Below are 22,434 nucleotides of genomic sequence, written 5' to 3'. Positions count from 1 at the left end.
ACACACCAATTTCGTCCTCTAACTTGCTAATGAAAGATTCCATGTTTTCTTTTGGTCAACTGATTTTCCCAAAAAGTTACTCTGCAATATGTTAAATAACGTCAGTTTTGAAATGACTACCATGATGAGACGTAAAACTGTAACTTTCATGCTGGACTCTTGCCTATATGACTATAAACTGGTGGCATTGAGGGAGATCTTTCAGTCGGGACAGGTTTCCTGGGGCTTTGACAAAGGTGAATGAAAGTTGATAGCCTCTATCGAGGAAACACTCTCTACGTGGTCTGGAAAGACTGTGAAATCAACCAGTGACCTGCTTACCAAACCCAAAACTTGACTGTGTCAGTTTTGACAAAAAAGTTATCACCTTGAGCATTGATGACTCTGTAATCCCACCCGACTCCCAGTATGGGCTCTAAACATTGTCTGAGGAGATCACGTACACTGTTCTGTCTCTCCTGGTCTGGTAAACCTCACCAATCTGTTTAATTACCTCGAAATCATCACTGGTTATAGGTACTCGAATAAACAACTTGCTGTCTGTGTGTGAGTTATTCAGTGCTTCTTTATTTCAATCTGTAGTTGTCTAAGTGGTAGTCTGTCTGGTGGAGTAGTGTCAACGATGTCTTCAACCTTAATTACTTCTGTCATATGAAGTGCTCCATCCTGAAAAAGTAAATCTCTTAAGTTTTGTGTAAGAAAATATTTTGTGATTTTTTATTGTGATTTTAAAAAATACTAAACACAAAGGCCCATTTTGGGCGCAGAAATTCAGTTTCAGAGACACAGTTTACAAATATCTGTCGGATAAAGTACGTTTTAGAAGTTCCAAACATCTTCAAACAAAATACAGTGGAATCTGTCATATTCGGACCTTGGGTAATTCGGTTTTCTTTACAGTTCGGACCTTTAGTGCTGGTCCCAGCAGAACTTAGTTAAACTATCATTACACAAACGCTGAATAAATCGGTACTAGTGTTTTGTAGAAATTCTACACTTTACCACTAACCACTAGGTTATGTCATTCAATTAGATACCAATGTAATGAACCCGGCAAAATCCTGTCCTTGGTCGGTCGATAATTCTAATGGGATACAACCCAGGTGTCCATGTTTCTTTTTTGACTGGAGGTACTGGCCTTACCACAAGTCTACGCCCATCAGCCAAGTCTCTGTAAATGATAAATCTGTCAATCAGGATCTGGATGTAAAGGAAGAATGTTTTTTAAATAACGTTTAATCTCATGTGTAGTAATGATACAAAAATAAATTGAAGATGTATTTTTCCCCAACTAAAATTAAATAAGTTGAAACTACTTTACTAAGTTTCACGGGGTACAAATTCAGGCGTCACCGGTGAGTTTGCAACGTGCCGTCCCACGTGGAATCTTTATTAACGTTTCTACCAAATAATGCTTATATCAGAGTAAAACATCAATTAAAACAAAACGTAGGTTGTTGTTAGATGTTAAGCTTATTTACCTGTAAGAATTGACTTTTGATCCGTCGATATTTATAATTTGTCTTTGACGCAGACGTCTGCTTATTTCTTTCGCCGCCATATTTGTCAGGGCGACCGAGGGAGATAACTCTCATCCATGTGACATAATTTTTCATCTCTGTCTCAATATGTTTGTCTAGTTTGTGAAGATAAAAGTTACACACTTTTGGGAAAAGCTATTTATAGGATAGAAACCATCCCACAACAATGGTAAGACTTGCTACAAACATATTTTAATAATTTACATGGAACTAACACAACTATACGTAAGGAGCCTTGGACTAAAATTTGCTATTGAAAACAATGCCTTCAATATCAACGAGATTCTGAATCTGACAAAATATATCCTCTTTATTGATGTGGAAAATTGAATAAATGTTTAAGTGAGTGAGTGAGTATGGTTTTACGCCGCTTTTAGCAATATTCCAGAAATATTACGGCGGGGGACACCGGAAATGAAATGTTTAAGTACGTATGTATGTTATTGAAACATTGAAAGATAATAAGTTTATTTAGCCACTTAACATTTATCTTTGGTATACCGGTGTTGTAAGACATTTTTCTTTATATCCTCTATTTCTTCCAAACACCGTAAACCACTTTTCCAATAATTATATTCAAACAGTGTGGGTCGTTTATAATTTTTTCAGGCATTTTGTAACATCATTTTTTCTCATTTGTCTCTTTTTCAGATGGGTCGGTTGCTACATAAGTTAGCCATGAGGGCAGGGACAAAGGTTTTGTCTCCAATCCTGGAGTTGCCCGAAGGGTCCCGATCACCTACCCCAGTCAATGGTAAGGTATCTGATATATCTCAGTCCACATATTATTTTTTCATGTCTCATGTCTCTTGTTGATGCTGTTCTGTAAATAATCTGATCATTGCTTTGTTACACGCAGGTGCTTCCAACACAAGTCAAAAGAGAACAGAAATCCCAAAACTGAGCGAAGAGGAATGGTAGGCACCGTAAACAGTATTAAATGGAATTGGCAGACGGAACCATCATCCAATGTTTCTTCACTTAGACGTTGCTGCTTTTCTGTTCTTTTTTTCAACTAAGTTAAACATATAATAATCCGTATGTCTCATCCCGCCCGTTAAATTACACGTCATGTTTTCAAAATACTTTCAGACAAAATTTCAGTTCCAATTCACAATTTCACAAGCGCCGTTTGAATTACATGAAATGTACCAAGAGCAGAATAAACGAAAAAGTCCTTTATATTTTCCGTTGATTCCTGTGAACCATCGATGTAAGATCGTAAATTTAGACTTTATTGGAGTTTGCAATAAATATCGTACAGTTTGCAATCAAATCTAAGAAAAGCATATGCCATCACCCTGGCACACTGTCGCCAATATATCAGTTATTGACCGATTTTTAACCGAGTTATGAAAAATTAATACTATCATGTCAAATTTACAGTATTCGGTCTTAACGTTATGCGTTTGTATGGCATTAGGACTTTAAATATGTAAATAAAGTTCATTCATGAAAGAAACAGTTTAAGTGAGTGAGTAAGTTTAGTTTTACAGCTCACTCAGCAATATTCCAGCTATATGACGGCGGTCTGTAAATAATCGAGCCTGAACCAGACAATCCAGTGATCAACATTATGAGCATCGTTCTTCGTAATTGGGATACAATTACATGTAGATCCCTTATGTAATGTTACATGAAAATTTGTCCGTGTCCGTAATCTTATTTAAGTTATTATAAAAATCTCTAGGTTAATTTACATTTTTATATAATAATGATGTCATTCACTGAGCAACAGAACAAAAATTAAGACTTGTCTTCATTGCCCATACGTCTGGTAATCATTGATAGATAATTCCTTTTTCTTTTGGAGCAACATTCAAGTTATAATGAAAATAGTCACCTTCTGCAAGAGTCTTGTAACATCACTATCTGATATGGGGCGATTGGGTAGTGGTTCAAGCGACCGCTCGTCACGTCTAAGACCCGGGTTCAATTCCTCACATGGGTACAATGTGTGAAGCCTATTTCTGGCGTCCCCGATCGTGATATTTCTCGAATATTGCTAAAGGTGGCGTAAAACTAAACTCACTCCCTATCTGATATCGATCCATGAATATATGCTCATGATAACGTCGAAATCTACTTTGGGCAGAGATTTCTCATGGATATGGAAAGGGTTTTGTCACCTTATTTACGAGTACTCTTTCTTTGAACAATAAATAGTCAGTAACAGTAAATACTTGTATTCCTGCTTCCGACATGTCTGATGGAAACATCCAACTCTTCTCTTACAGCTTCTTGAAGCATCTTCAGAGTATCGAGGCTGAATACAGACAGGACATGGAGAAGGTGAGGCGAGAGCTCCGATTGATGCAGAGAACAAATACCCGGATTGAGAAGGACCTCAAATTCTATCAAAAAGAGTACGGCAACTACAAGCGAATCTGGCACATTAACCAGCCCAAGCTTCTGGACCTAAAGATGAATCTGGTCAAAACCAACCGCTGAAGAAGGTCGTTGACAGGCTGCATTCCCTCCAAGATGAAAACAAGGGTTTGAGGAAATCCTATTTCAAGACTGTTCTGGAAAACAATTCTCTGAGGAAACTCTGGATGAACATGGAGGGTGAGGATATTGAGAACGAAGAACTCCCAAATGTTGAGGACATGAGAGAGGCAATAGTTCCTAAACCTCCCACAGCTTCCGATAATGGCCGGGTGGGATCAGCCAGACGGCGTCCATACACAGGCAAGTCCAGGAAGGATCAGCTTTATCTGCCGCCTATCACGGAAAATAACAAAACGGTGGCATCTCACAAGCAGACGACAGATACATCACTTGAGAAGAAACAAAGCCAATCTCCCGTTAACCTGCCACAGCTGGTCCCCACTCCTCCAACAGGTCCACGTAGAAATCCTCCAAGCAGACGCCAGAGCAGAATTCCAGTGGCCTTACCACCAATCCGTGGAGCGACTTCTGTAGATGGTGTTCGGTTTCGCCGGAAGGGTGTGTAGGAGAATGACCGCAAGTCACAAGATATGGAGTGGGCAGGAGCGTCTCATGGTTCAACATAGATTGATTCTCTGCAGATAGGGCACTTTTGTGTTCTTAACATTAACTTCTTGGAAGTGGTGTTTCAGCAGACATAATGAAGACACAACTAAATGTAAATCCTCCTTTGCGCATTACCGATGTCTTTGCAAGAATTCAGTTTCATTTCCTATCTATCTATCCTTCATTCAATCCATCTGTTTACTTACTACCCCATCAGTTCGGCAAATATTAGGACTGCCAATACTCTCGTGGAATAAATTCAACATGATACTCCTCCCCTCTCCAGCCAACCAGAAGCCTTCATCAAGGTGAAACTCTGTCCACTTCAGTTGGTGTCATTCTTTGGGCTTATTGTTTTTCATGCAAAGATTATGTAACCTCTGTAGAGGTTCCTTAAGAGCTCACAAGTGCATACAGTTTACTTCTGGTTCGTATGTTGATTTTACTCAGCGATATAATAACATGAATTTTGAACACCTCTTTAGCTCACACAATGCATATATTTCCAGTAGACATCGGGGACGGTGGTAGCCAAGTGGTTAAAGCCTTCTCTCGTCATGCCGAAGACCCTGATTCGATTCCCTTCATGGGTTCAATGTGTGAAGCCCATTTCATTATATGCTTATATTGCTAAAAACGGCGTAAAGCTAAATTCAGTGAATCATTCAACTGGACATGCTCTTCAGATGAGAACAGTGAGTGATTGAGTGAGGATTGATTTACACAATATCACGGTTGAGCACATCATGAGTGAGCTTCAGAGACAGGCCAAGAGATAACACTTGTGTTAAATCACAGCCATTCCACGTGCCATTTATAGGGGAATGGGTGACTCATTCATATGAGGCGCTTTAACTCGCTGTGTACAGTTGCGTCCCTTGGGCGCACAGAAACCATCGTAGGTTCGAGCCACGGCTCAACTCGATGATATACCCAGGTTGCCAACTTGCCATTAACGTGCTCGTGACTTTCACGTCTGAGACTCGCATCACCCCGGGCTTTCCCCCCACACGCTGCTGAATACAGCTCAATGCGGCGTTAAATCCAACAAACTCGATAGGTCACTATATCTAACTGCATGTTGAATATGGTTGTACATTTTACAGGTGCTTCTTGCATTTATGGACGTATAGGTATGAGTGTAGTTTTACGCCGCTATTAATAATATTCCAGCAATATCACGTCGAGGTACACCAGAAATGGGCTTCACACATTCTATCCATGTGGGGAATCGAACCCGGGTCTTCGGCGTGACGAGGTAACGCTTTAACCACCAGGCTGCCTCACCGTCCCTTATAATATATATATTTTACAGGAGCTTCTTGAATTTATGTACGTGTTTAGGTTTTTATCGATTATATTAAGTATACTTGAGTGTTTAGCTATAATTTGTAAAAAAATTGTATTTCTTTGTTGTATATATATACAATTGTTATATATTACTTTATACGCTTTAAACATATTTTTCAGATTTTGTAATTTGTTGAATGTCGGTGCTTTTACATACACGACTTTGGTAAATATTTAAACTGAAGAATAAAAAGCTGTATTTTCTTCGTGTTGCGTATATAGGTTTTTACAAGAAATCATCAAACGCACTGTCTCTTTTCCAGGCAATGTTATTCTTGAGGTTTTTCATTTGGTCAGAAGACCCGGGTCTTCAGCAACCAATGCTTGTCGAAAGAGGCGACTAACGGGAGATAGTGGAGATTTATCGGAACGTATACCCTGGAGATTATCGAGGATGGCCTGGGGCAGAAGTAAGCATTTTTCCCATGCGCATCGTCAGTGGGGTCCAGCTTTAGGAATTTTGGGTGGCCAAGTGGCGCTTTGACAATGCCAAATCCATTGTTAGAAAGGAAAAAGCATATTCAAACGTGCACCAGGTTGGTCACAGTGATATCTCGGAAGAGTTATGAAAGAGGGTCCTGTAAAGAAGCATGTTAGGCTCACTCACTGGTTCCTGCACTCGCAGCGAAATATACTGTACATACATACGATGACTGCAATCGTCAAAGCGCAGGCAAGTGGTCAAAGGGAGACGACTCAACGACGAGTTTCATCCATAGATCCCATTCATTGTTAATCAGTAGAATTATGCGAGAGGACATGGTGTGGTTACAAGAGCCACGTTCCGAGGATTTACGTTTCATACGGTTCACCCAGTTGGTTCCGTTACCTATATACAACTACAATACGACTCATTGGATTTGTAGACCCGGGTTCGAATCCCCACATGGGTACAATGTGTGAAGCCCATTTCTGGTGTCCCCAGCCGTGATATTGCTGGAATATTGCTAAAAGCGGCGTAAAACCAAACTCAGTCAGTCAGTCATTGGATTTGTGCACCCATGGGAGGTTGATGGTCAAAGGGAAATAACTATATCCTCTTTACCAGATGCAAAACAGATTTACCTCCCTTTCGATCCGAGACAAGCCGAATCTTCTTATTCTTCTTTACCGTAGTTTACGGAAAGGGACCGGTGAGTAGTTGGACAAGGGAGTGGTGACAAATGAGTTGTGTCGTAACTATTCGTCTCTTTCCGTAGCATCTCTGAACACAGTATGCCGTGTGGGAAGCGATGCGATGACCGGTGAGTAGTTGGGACAAGGGAGGTCTGCATATAATATACGATTATCTACGATATCTAACCTGGAAAAACAAACTAGAGCTTGCGAATATCTTTTTCGTCAATTCGACCTACAAATCTATAATTGTTTTATTATATAAATGAAAGAAAACGGGTTTTAACATAAACTTTAGAAAACACTGCTATCCGTTCTGGACAGGCAAAAAGCAAACTGTCTCAAATCACAATTGTGATGGTATTTTGACCAAATACAGGAAAAATACTACCTATATAATAAACACTCGATTATATACCTAACCAAACAAACTAGTATTCATGGGTTCTCATTGATTCATGGGCTTTGAGTTTCATAATCTTGAAGTATTCTGAAGTCAAGACGTATTTCGGATTAGTAGTAGTACTGTACAGATTCTCGTACTTTTTGTTTTATGCCTTGGGTTAGGTAACGGTCTAAGGGAGACAACTCTTGGTTGCTTATGTGTACTCTTGGGTAGAAGGGGCATAACTCTGGAGGTGTCAACATGGCGTCTGTGTATCTGTGTGCTACATCCTTGTTCAATATTGCTTTTCTCAGATCCATAAATACAGGATTTGACTTCCTGAAGCATAATGTCATTCCACACTTGGCAGTACATACATGTATTGACAAGATAAAGAAACCATGGAGAATGGTTTAATGCATGTCAGAGGTGCATTACCTTGTATACAGAATTAAAGAATGTCTTTCATTATTAATTTAATACTGAACAGAAATAGATATGGATCATGACTGTGTTTGGAGCTACCCTCCCCCAAATACCAAAACAAATTCATGATCCATAATTGTTTCGTTCAGTATACAAGTATATGCTGGTTGGGTTGACACAATGTTCCATAACAGCACAGAAAGCACTACAGTATATCATGGCACACTGTCTAAATGTGACTATGGACCAGACAAACCAGTGGTTGATGGCATGAACAAGAATCACTGTTATAGTGTGTCAAATTAATATACAAGGAATGCAAATAGTAATCAAGGTCGAAGGCATTTATCACGTTTTGAACTCGTGACCATGAGTATACATAATGCTGACTGTTAGTGAGTTTAGTTTTAAGCCGCTTTTAGCAATATTCCAGCAATATCAGTGTGGGGGACACCAGAAATGGGCTTCACACATTGTACCCATGTGGGGAATCGAACCTGGGTATTCAGCATGACAAGTGGATGCTTTAACCACTTGGCTACCCCACCACCCTCCTGTTAACCAAGATTGATATTGACGGTGAACCTTTGATTCAAATCCCTCATTAGATTCTCCTACATTACTATGGGATGGAGCTCCTTGTGTGGTATCCACGCCCATTGTATTTGATGTGAGACATCTTACAACCAAAATAAGTTGATTAGATTTAATGATTGCAACACAATATTTCTACACAGGAGTAATGATGCCATTCAAAATAGTGAATAAAGAAACAATGCATTTTGCAAGACTGACTGACTGACTGAGTTTAGTTTTACGCCGCTTTTAGCAATATTCCAGCAATATCACGGCGGGGGACACCAGAAATGGGCTTCACACACATTGTACCCATGTGGGGAATCGAACCTGGGTATTCAGCATGACAAGTGGATGCTTTAACCACTTGGCTACCCCACCACCCTCCTGTTAACCAAGATTGATATTGACGGTGAACCTTTGATTCAAATCCCTCATTAGATTCTCCTACATTACTAAGAATAAAGAAACAATGCATTTTGCAAGACTGACTGACTGACTGAGTTTAGTTTTACGCCGCTTTTAGCAATATTCCAGCAATATCACGGCGGGGGACACCAGAAATGGGCTTAACACATTGTGCCCATGTGGGGAATCGAACCCGGGTCTTCGGCGTGACGAGCCAACGCTTTAACCACTAGGCTACCCCACCGCCCCCATTTTGCAAGAATATTCATAATACACAATTTCCATAAACCTAAACCTTTCATGGAGCTACTGTCAAATACTTTGCGTTAAACTTGCTGTTCAGTCCCACTGGAGGAGAACTTTTGACTTGTCAGGTCAATCTTTGCGTTGTGATTGTTATCAGTCTAATTAACCATGAGTGTTATGACTGATCAATAACAAATAATAATTTGATTGAGTGAGTATGGTTTTATGCCACTTTTAGCAATATTCCAGCAATATCACACCAGAGGACACTGGTGGATGCTTTAACCACTAGGCTACCCCACTGCCCTTATAACAATTGAAAATATGTGGAGCTACATCAAAACAAATGTTCACTTACACATATCATGAAATCAACATTAGGACATCTGTACTTGACTGGAACACGTCGGTGGTACATACCTCAACTGTGGTCCTGTCAACAAACAAACACATCTGACCACAGCTGAGGGAGCTCTTGAGTTTCAAGGGGAGTGATGGAGGGGTGAGGTGGACTGATATCAGTCTTTTGTAAATTATATTTAGAAGCTCAGTTAATTGTCCAAACACAGAGGATTATATTATTCCTTAAACATTAATAATGAACTCTATTTTGGGGATACAATGAAGTAAGGCAGGCTGTCAATACAAATTTTACTGATTGATAATCATTAATTCAAACTTTATTTCATCACAATAGTTCTTGTACGATATTATCGGTGATGCATTTTTCATATCAATTGTCATTAATTTTCTTCCAGTCGACAATATTTCTAATTATTGATCCTTTTAGTCAGCCTTACTGGGAAGGCATATGTAACATTCTGTAGTTTGACTGGGGCTTGATTACTTTCTTCAGAAAAATAATCACTGTACACCCTAAAAAAATCAAATAGTTGCTTACTCAGTATTCTTCTATTATCACCTTATTGCTTGCTTACCATAATCTCAGTAATCTACTGTAATTCAGGTACAATATCACAATGCTTTCATTTGTGCACAATACTAAGTTGAGTCCATAAATTTCTTAGGTTCATCGAGTTAAAAGAGTTAAATTGTGTAGTTTCAACGTGTTAGTGAAGTCCAGCATTAGTGAAGTTGACAAGGCTTGTGTGAACATTGTGATAATGTGAAAGGATAACAGTCACATCAACAAATACATAAATATTTATATATGTTCAACAATAACAATCTATAGCGGTCATGAGTATGGTTTTAAAGTACTATTCCATCAATATCCTGTCAGTGGAACCCAATGCTGGGTTTTACACACTGTACCTGGTGGGAGGCATGGCACTGAACCTTGGACAGTGATAAGCTAACACTTTACCCGCATCACTACCCTGCAGCCCAAGAAAATATGATAGAACACATGTGAAATATTTCAAAGTTATTCAAAAAATAACTTTGTCAATGAGACAAGTCATTGCCTTTGATTTTCATTTTGAGTATTCACTTGATGTTGTTGTCATCACATAGACTTGTTATGGTTTTACATCTTCATAACTTTTTTGCTCATCTGAAGATTCTGCATTTCCAATATCTCCAATGAAACTTGAAGGCCAATAGTTCAAAACACAACATGGGAAGGGAAATAACTCTTGGACTGCAAGCAACATGCTGCTTTGATGACTTTTATTTTCCCTTGCTGGCTATCCATCTAAGGAATCCTTGATACTGTGTTTGGTGTTTTATTTCTCTTTTGTTTTGAATACTGAGCCTACTGCATTAAAAAGAGAATCCTCAGAAACTGATATACTCAGCAAACCTTTGTTCTGGCTTTAGGCTGTGAATGAACTTGACCCACAGCATGACACATCAGTGGGTCAAAAACAATACATGGTATGTTTTGTTTTCCAAGCCTGACATGGTTCGAAATATAGTGTGTCTGCAATGATCAGTATGTACTGTACAACGTGATGCTAAATGAGCAAATTTCAACAAAATCCAGTTCAGCCTTGTTTGTTTTTAATGGTTCACAGGTACAAAGGGTGGTAAATTTTCAGACAGTACACATGTCAAATAAAGTAAAATTTAAAGTAAAAATTTAAATAACTAATTTAAAGTCAAGTAGTAATTTTGTGTGAATAGCTTTATTATTTGATCTGTAAGCAAAGCATCTGAAAACAAATGCTTTGTAATGATATAAATTGACCATTATGTATATTTTAGAAAAGGTCAAATTTTAAAGATAACGGACACAGTGCAATAAATGAAATCTCATTTGGCTCTTCCTCCATGGCAGTGAAAGCTAACCTCTTTAAGTACATGAGTTCCTCAGCTCATACAACATCAGTAACCTTTGAATACAAATAACAACAGCAAACATCCCTCAGTTGTCATTACATTTGTTAATCCGTTTTTAATAGTCATGTTTGTTTTCAACACAACACTCACTATTGCACCTATGTGACAGTGGTCTATAAATAATCTATTAGTATTACAAACCAGTGTTTGTTTGTTGTTTAACGCCACACTCAGCAATATTGAAGCTATATTGCAGCAATCTGTAAATAATCAAATCTGGACCAGACAATCCAGTGATCAACAGCATGAGCATTGATCTACACAAATGGGATATGATGACATGTGTCCAAGTCGGCGAGCCTGACCATCCGATCCCGTTAGTCGCCCTTACGACAAGCATGGGTTTCTGAAGACAGATTCTAACCGGATCTTCATGGGTTTACAAACCAGTGATTGTTATGAGTTGCCATTGGAGCATGAAGACATACAGTGAACCAAGTCACAGACTCTTACCATCCAATCTGTTTATAGGCCATGTATGACAAGCAGGGAGTTTGAGAGTAACGACTCGTACAGCAATTGTCCCACAATACCAAGGCAATATCACAAACAACACCACTAATCATTCTAATCATTCCCCCCAGTTAATAAAGACAATAAACAAGATGAACCATATGTACAGATGTGTTATAGAATGTATTGAAACTGAAACAAATGTGAAAGAAAGCAAAGTGAACACATTTGAAAATACTATACAGCATGAGAGTGACTGTAATCTAATGCCATTTAAACAGTATTGCAGTTTCATCTCAGTTTTGTTCTTTGTTTATAAAATCACTGCAATGTTCCAGCTGTATGACTGGACTGCAAATTGAGTGTGAACCAGACAATTGAGTCATTGGGATATTGAGCATTGATCTACGCAACAGGGATACGATGACGTGCATGAACAAAGTTAGTCGCCTCTTAAAACAAATATGGATTCCTGAAGTTTCACCTCAGGGAGGAAAGTGAGTCCTGTTTACCACCTTGATAGAAACCCTGAACACTTCGGTGATGACAAACTAAGGATAATAATCTTTGTGCATAATGGATCAAACCCATTATTGCAGAATCAAAGTACCCAGAAGGATGCAGCTTGTCACTGAGTACTGCAGACCACTGAGACACCCATTCCCTCGGGATCACCATGGTTCTGTATCTAACAACAGGGTCGCCTCATACCCTTCCCAAAATGATTGTTGTTTTTAAACCATTCACTCCAATACTTAATAGTTTGAATGAGTGAGTGAGTTTAGTTTTACGCCACTCAGCAATATTCCAGCTATATGGCAACAATCTGTAAATAATTGAGTCTGGATCAGACAATCCCGTGATCAACAACATAAGCATCGATCTGCACAATTGGGAACCGATGACCTGTGTCAACCAAGCCAGCGAGCCTGACCACCCAATCCTGTTCGTGGCCTCTTATGACAAGCATGGGTTGCTGAAGGTTCATTCTAACCTGGACCTTCACGGGTCACTAAATAGTTTGAATATCAAGAACATTGTACAGCCTGTTTGGCAATATTCCTCCCCTCTGGCCAGATAGTCATACAGCATTGCCTCCTTGCAATACTTATCGGGACGGTGGGGTAGCCTAGTAGTTAAAGCGTTTGCTTGTCATGCCAAAGACCTGGGTTCGATTCCCAACATGGGTACAACTTGTGAAGCCCATTTCTGGTGTCCCCCGCCGTCGTGATATTGCTGGAATATTGCTAAAAGCGGCACAAAAGTAACCTCACAATACTCATTTCTGATCCTCATTCGGTATTGATAATTTCTTTAGACTTATTCTAACTATATCATTGCATTGTACTGTTTCCATCTCTCCCTCTTCACAGTAAACTTGACATATCTCTAAATTTGATTGGATGACTATTTTTAGCCTTGTGTCATTCAATTCTGACACAAAATGAGGTGAGGTGTGGTGAAATTGGGATTTACGTCGTGCTTGAGAATATTTCGCTCATATGACGACGTGCATGTGTGTGTATGTGTATGTGCGGCTGCTTGTACTAGCCCAGACTTAAGCTGGTTTTATAGTGCTAGCCCACTGAGATACCATGCCGCAGTGAAGCATGAATATCCCACTCAGACACATTATACTGACTCCGAGCTGACCAGTCCCTGTTGTACCCATTAATGCCGAACGCCAGGCAGGGACCAACAAGTACCATATTTTAATGTCTTTTTGGTATGACGCAGCCGGGGATCAACCAGCGACCTTCCGCTCTCCGGACGGACGCTCTAACCACTACACCACGGAGGCGGTCTGACACAACATGAGGTGAGGTGGGGTGAAATTGGGTTTAACACAAAATGAAACTGTGGTGGGTGCAGTGTATATATTGTATATATCCTATTGAAACAGAATGGAGAAAAACACTATTACTAGGATGCACAACAGTCACTGTTATAATACTGACATGTAAAGGGTTGTTTTGATTGACACGAAAAAACCCACATCATTCCATGATTCTATTTGTTCTTGTATCCATGGTAACATCACAATAAATCAGATGTCAACTGTACGACAAATAGGAATCTCAATATGCATGAACTTTCTTTTGATCATGATGATACCTGTATTCAGTGGTATGTAAGTTCGGTTGAACAGATTTGTATGCTAGTTCTACACACACAGGGCTGAAACAACACTTGATTGTAGGTCATGATACATGTGACACACTCTGGTATGATACAGAGACTGAAATCCCGCATCCATTACTCAGAAAAATTGAAAACAAGATGCACAAAAACAATGCAGATTGATGGCATTGACTAAGAAAATTTATCTTAAATTTAAATTAATTCCCTTCAGTTATCATTATAAAACAAACAATATGCCTTCAAATTACCTTCACACCTGAAGGGAACTTCATATCTACTATTCACCGCTAAATATTTGCAAACTTCCGTCACCTTGAGGTATGATGATGTAAAAATATTTTACTTTTCTCTGAGAAATTAATTGGTTAATTGGATTTTCCGACGTGATACCACAATAATTAAAAGATTAGAGTCGGCTGCACCCCTATAATAAATAACCAAGTTAAATCCCTGTTGCCCCAATCAAACCTTGAAAATGACTTGCATTATAAAGCAACAATGGCTTGAGAACTCTTCTTGAACAAAATCATGAATGCAATCCATAAATACTGTGCTTTCACTAAATTTTCAAACCATTGAATCATTATAGACCAACTAATGAGCTGATCGTCCACAGCAAACTCAAATACCAACATATTAGGCACCGGTGTCTCATTGTCCACTGTCACTGATCCCCGTTGTGGAAGAGCATGGGACATTGTCTTGATCCACCAAGGAGGAATGGGAGCTGTTCCGTTCATCATGTTCATCTTGCTCGTCCACCTCATCCAGTTCATCATGGTCCTCACTATCACTCTCCTGTTTCTTCTTCTTTTTCTTCCTCCCCTTCCTCCCTGGCTTCATCAGGTGGCGGAAGGCGGGAATACCAGGAACAGCATTGTATGTGGCCTTCTCCTTCTCCTCCACCATGTCAGGATGACGCTTCTTCATGTGCCAGTTCAACGAAGACTTCTGTCGACATCTATAATCACAGAAGTTGCACTGCACTGGCTTCGAATCTGAATGAATTCTCAAATGGACATACAGGTGTTTCTTTGCCATGAAACCTTTCCCGCACTGTTCGCACTTGTACTTCCTTATTTTGTAATGAGATATGTTCATGTGAATATCCAGTTCAGTCTTCTTCTTTGATCTCACATTACAGCCTTCAAAAGGGCAAGGAAATGACCTCTTACCAAGATGTACTCTGTCGTAGTGAAGATCAACAAGTCTCGACAACACTGACTTATACTTACAGCCTTCAAACTTGCAGTGGATGTACAACCCAGCATGCTTCTTCATGTGGTTTCGGAAGGATGTTTTACTCCCTGACAGGTAGTTACAAATTGGGCACCTGAGGTCTCCCTCTCTTGCTATGTGGGTTATACCATGGACCTCTTCCATATGGTTTCCTGCAGAATCCCACACTGTGAAAGTCATCCCACAGATGTGACACACACAATTGTCAAATTTACTTGCACTGGATTCATACGGATTGTGCACAGCTTTCACATGTCGCTGTAGTTTACTAATCAGTGGTGTACTGAATGTACACCTTGTACAATATAGAACTTCCCCATGTGCAGTTTTGCGATGTTCCCGAAAATCCCCAATGGTGCCGAAGGTCCTACTGCATACACTGCATCTGTATGGGTGATGGACATCCATGTGCATGACTGCCCTTTCTTTATCTGGTAACACCTCCTTGCAGTTCTTACACAAATACTCTGTCTCAGACTTCTCCTCAATGATGAGGCTATACAGAGTCTCAGTATTAAACTCCATGGCACCGATTCTGAAACTTGATGATGTCTCGATCTCCTTCTTTGCAGGCTTTTCCTTCACTTCTTTTGGAGTCTTCTCAAAAGTTGGACTTTGCGGTCTGGTTTGCATGTCCTCAGTATCCTGACCTAAGATGATACCCCCATCAACAGCATCGATGGTATCAGTAACAGGAATTCCAATGGCTGGTTGGCTATCAGTATCAGTAAATTTTCTGACCAAATCTTCTGAAAATGTCACTCTGATTCCAGGGCTATCCTCTTCTTCAGAGTCCATATTCAAAGCACTTTCACTGCAGGTCAAAGAAATTTCACTGCAGGTCTCTTGAGACACATTGGGCATCTTCTCAGTGATTCCAGCTTGTTCTTCAGACAATCCTTGAGAAGGTGTCCTCCATGAATTACTTCCACTGGTTCCTTGAGGAGCCATATCGGTTTTCTTTTGATCATCAGCACTGAAGTTAAATCTAGAGTCTGTTGTATGATGATCAGAGGATGAGTCTGTAAGTCTTCTTGACTTCAAATAGCTTTGAAAGATGTTGGTAATTTCATCCTTAGACACAGCTGATGCTAATTGTGAAGCTATATCTAAGGTGTAAGGTACTTTCCCATAGTAACTTGAAGTGAAGGGGTACTGATCATCACAGTACATATTGTGGACGTCTGCCTGTCTTTTTGAAGCTTCAATCTGGACTTTATCACATGACATGCCAGGAACTGTTCTGGTTATTGTTGGTTGGACACTAGTCTGGGCAGTTATAGGAACTGTTGGTCCAGGAACCTCTGAAATTGTTGGTTGCTGTGATTTTGATTTTAAGAGACTTCCAGAGAATGAAGACTGTGGAAGGTGAGAAGTCATTTGTAGAGTAGTTCCTTGTGCAGAACTTCCTAACAAAACACTTTTCCCAAAAGCTGTCATTTGCCCACTGGTGTTCAAAATCAAAAGGTTTCCCACAGGTTGCTTGATGGTAACAGTGGACATTTTTGGACTTTGAGGTTTGTCTTTGACTGAAGGCATGGTCACTGAGAGTGGATAACCTGTAGATTGCTGGATTAATACTTTTGAATGTTTTGTGGAATTTATTGGTTCTTTCATGCTCATCTTTGTGCACTTATTTGAAGAGGGCTTGCTGCTTGTGGGCATGGCATATCTATCCTGTGACTGATCAGTAATGTAGTAATCGGCTCCAAATACATTCAGATCGGTGTCTTTTTCCATAGCACGGTAATCAGGACACCAAGCCACAATGTCAATGACACATTTTTAAGCAAATAACCTTTTATACCTCACCAGTATAAACATTTTTCTGGACACAAATACACAAAACTGACTGCTCCAGAATAACTGCAATTTATATATGCTTGATGCAGCCACATTATTATCAGCATCCTATATAGGCTGTACTTTTACATATATATGCATTATTGTTTGGCAGTGTTCATCACAGTCTACAGTTCTTCATCCCAGTCATTCTGTTTGATTGTTTTACTTTTAAAGATTAGGCAAACAATCCATCACTTCACCAGGGCTGAATATTTTAGCACAGGATAACATCTGAAATTAAACGAAAACAAAAACAGCTCAGAAAATGAACTCACAAAAAACAATAAGAGAGCTAGTGGGGTGTGTTTGTGCATTTTCTCAGCTAAATCCCAGGATTGGATGAAATTGGACAATAAGTTAATGGAAGTTAAGTTCTGATACATGTTGATTGAGATGAAAATGTGCTTTTTGGGCCTCATAAACACAATAGAAATTGATATACATGTATATCCATCAGAAACAGGCTTTGGAAAAATGAAATGAGTGTTGTAATGTAGTTTGTGTGCTCTTTGCCTTAAACATCATCAAGTTTTATCTTGTTTACCAATGTTCAAATAACAGTGAATCTACCATATTTCCTTCATTTGATGCCCAGTGTAATAATTTCCTAATTCCAAATTCTATAGTCATACAAAAGTTACACGGTTAGTAATCACCAATAAAGTATGAAATCACCAAAATAGAATGAAATTAAAAACTGTTATCTTGTCAGACCTAGTTCCGGGGTTGACGCCTCTGAAGCGATGTGTCTACAAATTATCCCATTCTTACCCAGCTGACTGGTTGAAGATTTGTGGTTCATGAGAAACTACCATGTTTTCTAAAACATTTCCAAACGAGACATATTTTATGAGCATGTTAAGAGCTCACCCTGGCAACATCAAGATAAGGATTGTGAGACAGTTCTGTAAAACTGTTAAGGACCTTGAGTGGGATAGCTTCCCAGCAATGTGTTGTTTGTTGTGTAAAACAAAACCCATACAGTCGAGGACAGATCAAGGTGTCACGATCAGTTAAATGTTGAAATGCTATCACGAGTTATAATATCCTGTAACCGCTCAAAATGGTTTACAATATTAGATTGTTAAATGACATTTGACATGGAACATATTTGTTGATCAGCTGGATATAAAATTATCATTGACAGCAACATTCCTTGAACAAGGTAACTGCCTAATATTACTCATACAAAGTTTGTCAGTTGTCATTTAAGATATATTTATATTTTGTTTTCATTCCTTCAAAGTGCATAACTGATGAATTATGCTATTAATTGAGCCAAAACATTGACTTCAATGTTCTTTCAATCCTAACATTTTTAGTCACTGGGAGTGATCAAACTTCAACATGTTTGGAAATCTTCTCATAATAATCTAGATGAACATATTTTGCAGCCAGTTTGTAAAATGTCTGAAATATACAGGGATAAAGTTCTACATTTCCCAATTAATTCTAAGACGAAGCTGTTATTCAGTCAAGAATTCTGAGATATCATCTGGGTACCCATAGTGAAAAATGGGTTCTCACAAACTGGTTGCTTGTCTTAATGACATGTGACCTACGGCAGAGATCGTCCTCACGAGAAGTTATGGTGCTGTATTCTAAAGGTGCTAATTGCTATTCACCAGACCACTGTTCCAGACATGTTGAATTTGGGGTAGACACTCACATACACACAAATATATGATTGAATTCAGAAATGATAATGAGGTTCGAATTAATAAACGGTAGCATGACAAATGTAATTCATACTCAAAGTGTTTTTGCGAGATTCGACGTTCAGTTTGATGGATTGTGTGCAGTTTACGGACGCTTCTAATGGTTTGGTCAACATGACTTTGACCAAAGATGGAAGTTTACTGTTTCAGTAATCCATACAGATGCAAAAGCCGATATTCCAAATGAGTGTCTCACATGCTAGAATCTTGGTCAGACTGAATTTCCTTTTTCAATTGCACTGTGCGCGCTAAAGCAGTCTGCAAGTCTGTAAATCTTGAAATGAAGATAATGTCACTCGGCTTGTGGCATCCAACTAAACATTCGGCTTTGAAAAGAAATACCTTGCAGAGTTGCAAACACAAACCTGTCTACCTGCCGCTTCTGTGATTCCTGTAACTGTTGCGCTTCTATGATAGCACTGGCGTCCGAACTTTCGAAAGACTAATTTACTGACAAAAGCATTAAACTCTTTCGTGTTATAAGGGAGGTAACTCTAAATTTACTTCTATTCGGTATTCGGTAAACCACTAGTGATGAAATTATGAAACCTATCACGTTGGAGCAGATACAATATAATGCATTTCGTATCATGGCCAAGACGAGTTTGCCTTCACATCACCGCTCGCATAACATTCATTTCTCGATTTAGATAAAACATGTTAATCTGAAATATTTGTCAACCGTTTAATGCCATGCATCAACAACAAAAATGTCCTAGTATTAAGGGTTTTCGGACACTTAACAGGGGCGGATACAGCTTTTTGAGAAAGTGGGGCTGCACACTATTAAGAAAGGAGGGTGCACACTTCATTATCACGAGCGTTTCAGTGGTCATTTAATAAAATTTCAAACACACACACACACACTCACCTCTGAATCCGCCTGTGCTAAAGAAATCTTCGTTTTCTCGCAGATCATATGAATAATTTAAACTGTCAAACGTCTCACCACCACACAAAAGACAACCTTATCTTGAAAACGAACCATTGTATTCACAATGTCTGTGTGATGCAACGCTCTTCGATACAGCGTGAGTAATCGCGATAATCATTGCCGTCTGAGAACGTACCACGTAAAGGGGCGATGGTATGGGTAGCTTACTGATTCAACTGTTCACTTGTCAATTACCAGGCTTCGATTGCAAACATGGCTAAATAAGATTTGTGTAGCAACCCATGTCTCCCGTGTCTTGATACTGCTAAAAGAACCGTAAAACTCACTCACAAACGATACATCAGGTACTAACATCTCATCAGAACTAAGAGTAAGTGAGTTGGGGTTTACGCCACTTTTAGCAATATTCCAGCAATATCACGACCGGGGACACCAGAAATGGGCTTCACACATTGTGCCCATGTGGAGAATCGAACCCGGGCCTTCGGCGTGACGAGCGAACGCCTTAACCTCTGGGCTACCCCACCGCCCCCATAGGTAAAAAGGCATTATCGATGTGATAATATAACTATTGATGTGATAATATACAATGACACGACTTTCTGGTTATAAATCTGATAGAACAATACCTAAAACATTTGATCGAAGCTGAATTGATGTGAACTGGGGTGTAACGTCGCGTTGCCTGAGATTATTAAACTTATATGTAGCGATGCGCATGTGCGTGTGTGCCTGTGCAGGCTGATGCAGGTTTATAGGGATAGCTCACTGAAATAAGGGCCGTATCGACGTATGTACGAATAAAATATATGCACGATACTGTAGGAAATAATTTAGAAAACGTAGCAGATACGCAAAACAGCAATGGTGTTACGATCTTAGAATCATTTACAGACGTATTTATCTGAAAAAGTTTTGTTTTATTGTTTTTCTACCTGTTTACACAAGAGTACTGAGTAGCAATGTTGTGGTGCATATATGAAACGAAACACAAGATTACTGGTACTCCATTAAATTCCATTCAGTACTCTAAATGTACTCTTAAGGTTTTCCAGTACTCCTGTATTGATAAAATAAGGAGTACGTACTCCTGATGTTGAAAAATTATCTGGAGCACTGCACAGTATACTTACTCAGAACCGACCAGGGCTTGTGTTATTCCATACATGTGGTGAAGGGCGGTGGGGTAGTCTAGTGGTTAAGGCGTTCGCTCGTCACGCTGAAGACCCGGGTTCGATTCCCCACATGGGCACAATGTGTGAAGCCCATTTCTGTTGTCCCCGGCCGTGATAATGCTAGAATATTGCTAAAAGCGGCGTAAAACTAAACTCACTCACTCACTCGCTACATGTGGTGAAAGGTACTGAGAATGTTGGTGCTGACTTGCCCAAACAATGCCCACCTTAAGAGAGTTATATCTTGTGGCTTGTATTTATTGGTGTATCCTCCGAGATATGACTTACATCAGGCAAATATATCATGTAAATAGTTCGTGTGATCTTTTGAGTATTATAACTGTTTCGTGAACAGTTATCTGAGGGGGGAAGTATTGTCAAGATTACAATTAGTACAATGTTTGAGGTGTGATAGGATTTGAGCAAGGACGTGCCAGAAGGACAGTGATGTAAGCATTGAGCGATTGTCTGTGTTGGAGGTGTGCAGTATGAGAGACCATTGAATGTATCTGGGAAGTAAGCTTGGGGTCAATCAAGGTAAGACTTCTGCCCGTATCCCCTCTTCATTAATCAATGAAGACTATTAGTATCAAAACTAACAATACTCACTATTAAATTGTTTGTGTTTCTTTTTAAATATATTTGTAATGTTGCGATGTTGTGAGTGCATGTGAATGTTGGGGTGTGATGTGCGGGCTTAGGTGAGTAGGGAAACGACAGTGAGCGTGTTTGGTGATTGTGACAATGAACTTGTGAGTGATAGCATGTATGAATCTTTGAAAGCGAAGAAGGTTTAGGCAACATTATGTTTACTTTTAATTTCGGGATTGTGTTTACTTTAGTATGTGACACTTTCATTAAAGACTTTCACACTCTCTGGAAATATCAAGAGATCACAGCACTTGAACATGAAATGAAAACAGTAGATTTTGTGAACAACTATTTATTTCATTCAGTTCGCACCTGTACTTGTTTACATGAATATATGACAGTGTAATAAGTTTGACAATAGTATAAAAAACAACCATCAGTAACAACGATGTAATAATATTTGTAAAGGTAAATGTATAAGGTTTCCATAAAGTCCCATTGCATAAAGGACACATGAATATAACATGTCCACATAGTGGAACCCTACATATCCGGTCTTTGGAAGGAACCATCTGGAGAAGTGAATATAAATGAGATCTTGAATTTTTAACGCAAATTCTTTTATCTATTTTTCAAAATCATTTTCTGGTATTCTGGATAAGTAGGATTCGGGCAAGCATGATTCCATTGAATATCTTAAAAATATGGAAGCACCTTGCAAAATAGTGCTACGCAAAACAGGCAAAAGTAGAATGAATGTATAAATAAACAAGTCAGCACCAAAATACACCGGGGAGAATTCTAAATATATATATATGCATACAGATATGTCCTTCACGATCTTTAGAGTTTAGATCATTTTCCTTGCCGTGTGGGACTCCGAGCACTTCAAAACAGAAATACTTCAGAGATTTATTTATGTCCTCTGTTTCAATGGATGTACACGTCACACTATGGATTGGTTGAGCATTTAAACAGTGAATGGACCAAGCCGACTTGGATAATGTGTACGATTTCTGGACAGATA

General features: G+C 39.2%; 2 protein-coding genes across 3 annotated transcripts; one reads left to right on the top strand and one right to left on the bottom strand.

Moving 5' to 3' along the window:
* Positions 1–1,634: 1,634 nt before the first annotated feature.
* Positions 1,635–3,992, top strand: LOC124261216. Its single transcript, XM_046695540.1, has 4 exons — positions 1,635–1,710; positions 2,193–2,295; positions 2,401–2,458; positions 3,779–3,992. Exons 1-4 carry the CDS (start codon positions 1,708–1,710, stop codon positions 3,990–3,992), a joined length of 378 nt encoding a protein of 125 aa, XP_046551496.1. The 5' UTR covers positions 1,635–1,707.
* Positions 3,993–13,632: 9,640 nt separating this feature from the next.
* LOC124261222 (zinc finger protein 639-like) lies at positions 13,633–19,222 on the bottom strand. 2 transcript variants are annotated; one of them, XM_046695546.1, is made up of 2 exons: positions 19,112–19,222; positions 13,633–17,259 (listed from the first exon to the last, which is right to left on the bottom strand). In XM_046695546.1, exon 2 carries the CDS (start codon positions 16,921–16,923, stop codon positions 14,596–14,598), a length of 2,328 nt encoding a protein of 775 aa, XP_046551502.1. In that variant the 5' UTR covers positions 16,924–17,259; positions 19,112–19,222; the 3' UTR covers positions 13,633–14,595. The 2 variants fall into 2 exon arrangements, with proteins under 2 accessions (XP_046551502.1, XP_046551503.1); XM_046695547.1 differs by having other exon boundaries at positions 19,120–19,222.
* Positions 19,223–22,434: the final 3,212 nt, after the last annotated feature.

This window comes from Haliotis rubra, unplaced genomic scaffold (assembly GCF_003918875.1).
Source record: "Haliotis rubra isolate DU_JTF1 unplaced genomic scaffold, ASM391887v1 Scf791, whole genome shotgun sequence".
NCBI classification, from domain to species: domain Eukaryota; kingdom Metazoa; phylum Mollusca; class Gastropoda; order Lepetellida; family Haliotidae; genus Haliotis; species Haliotis rubra.
Note: the sequence above shows the minus strand (reverse complement) of the source record. Positions and strands in the feature narration are given on the sequence as shown.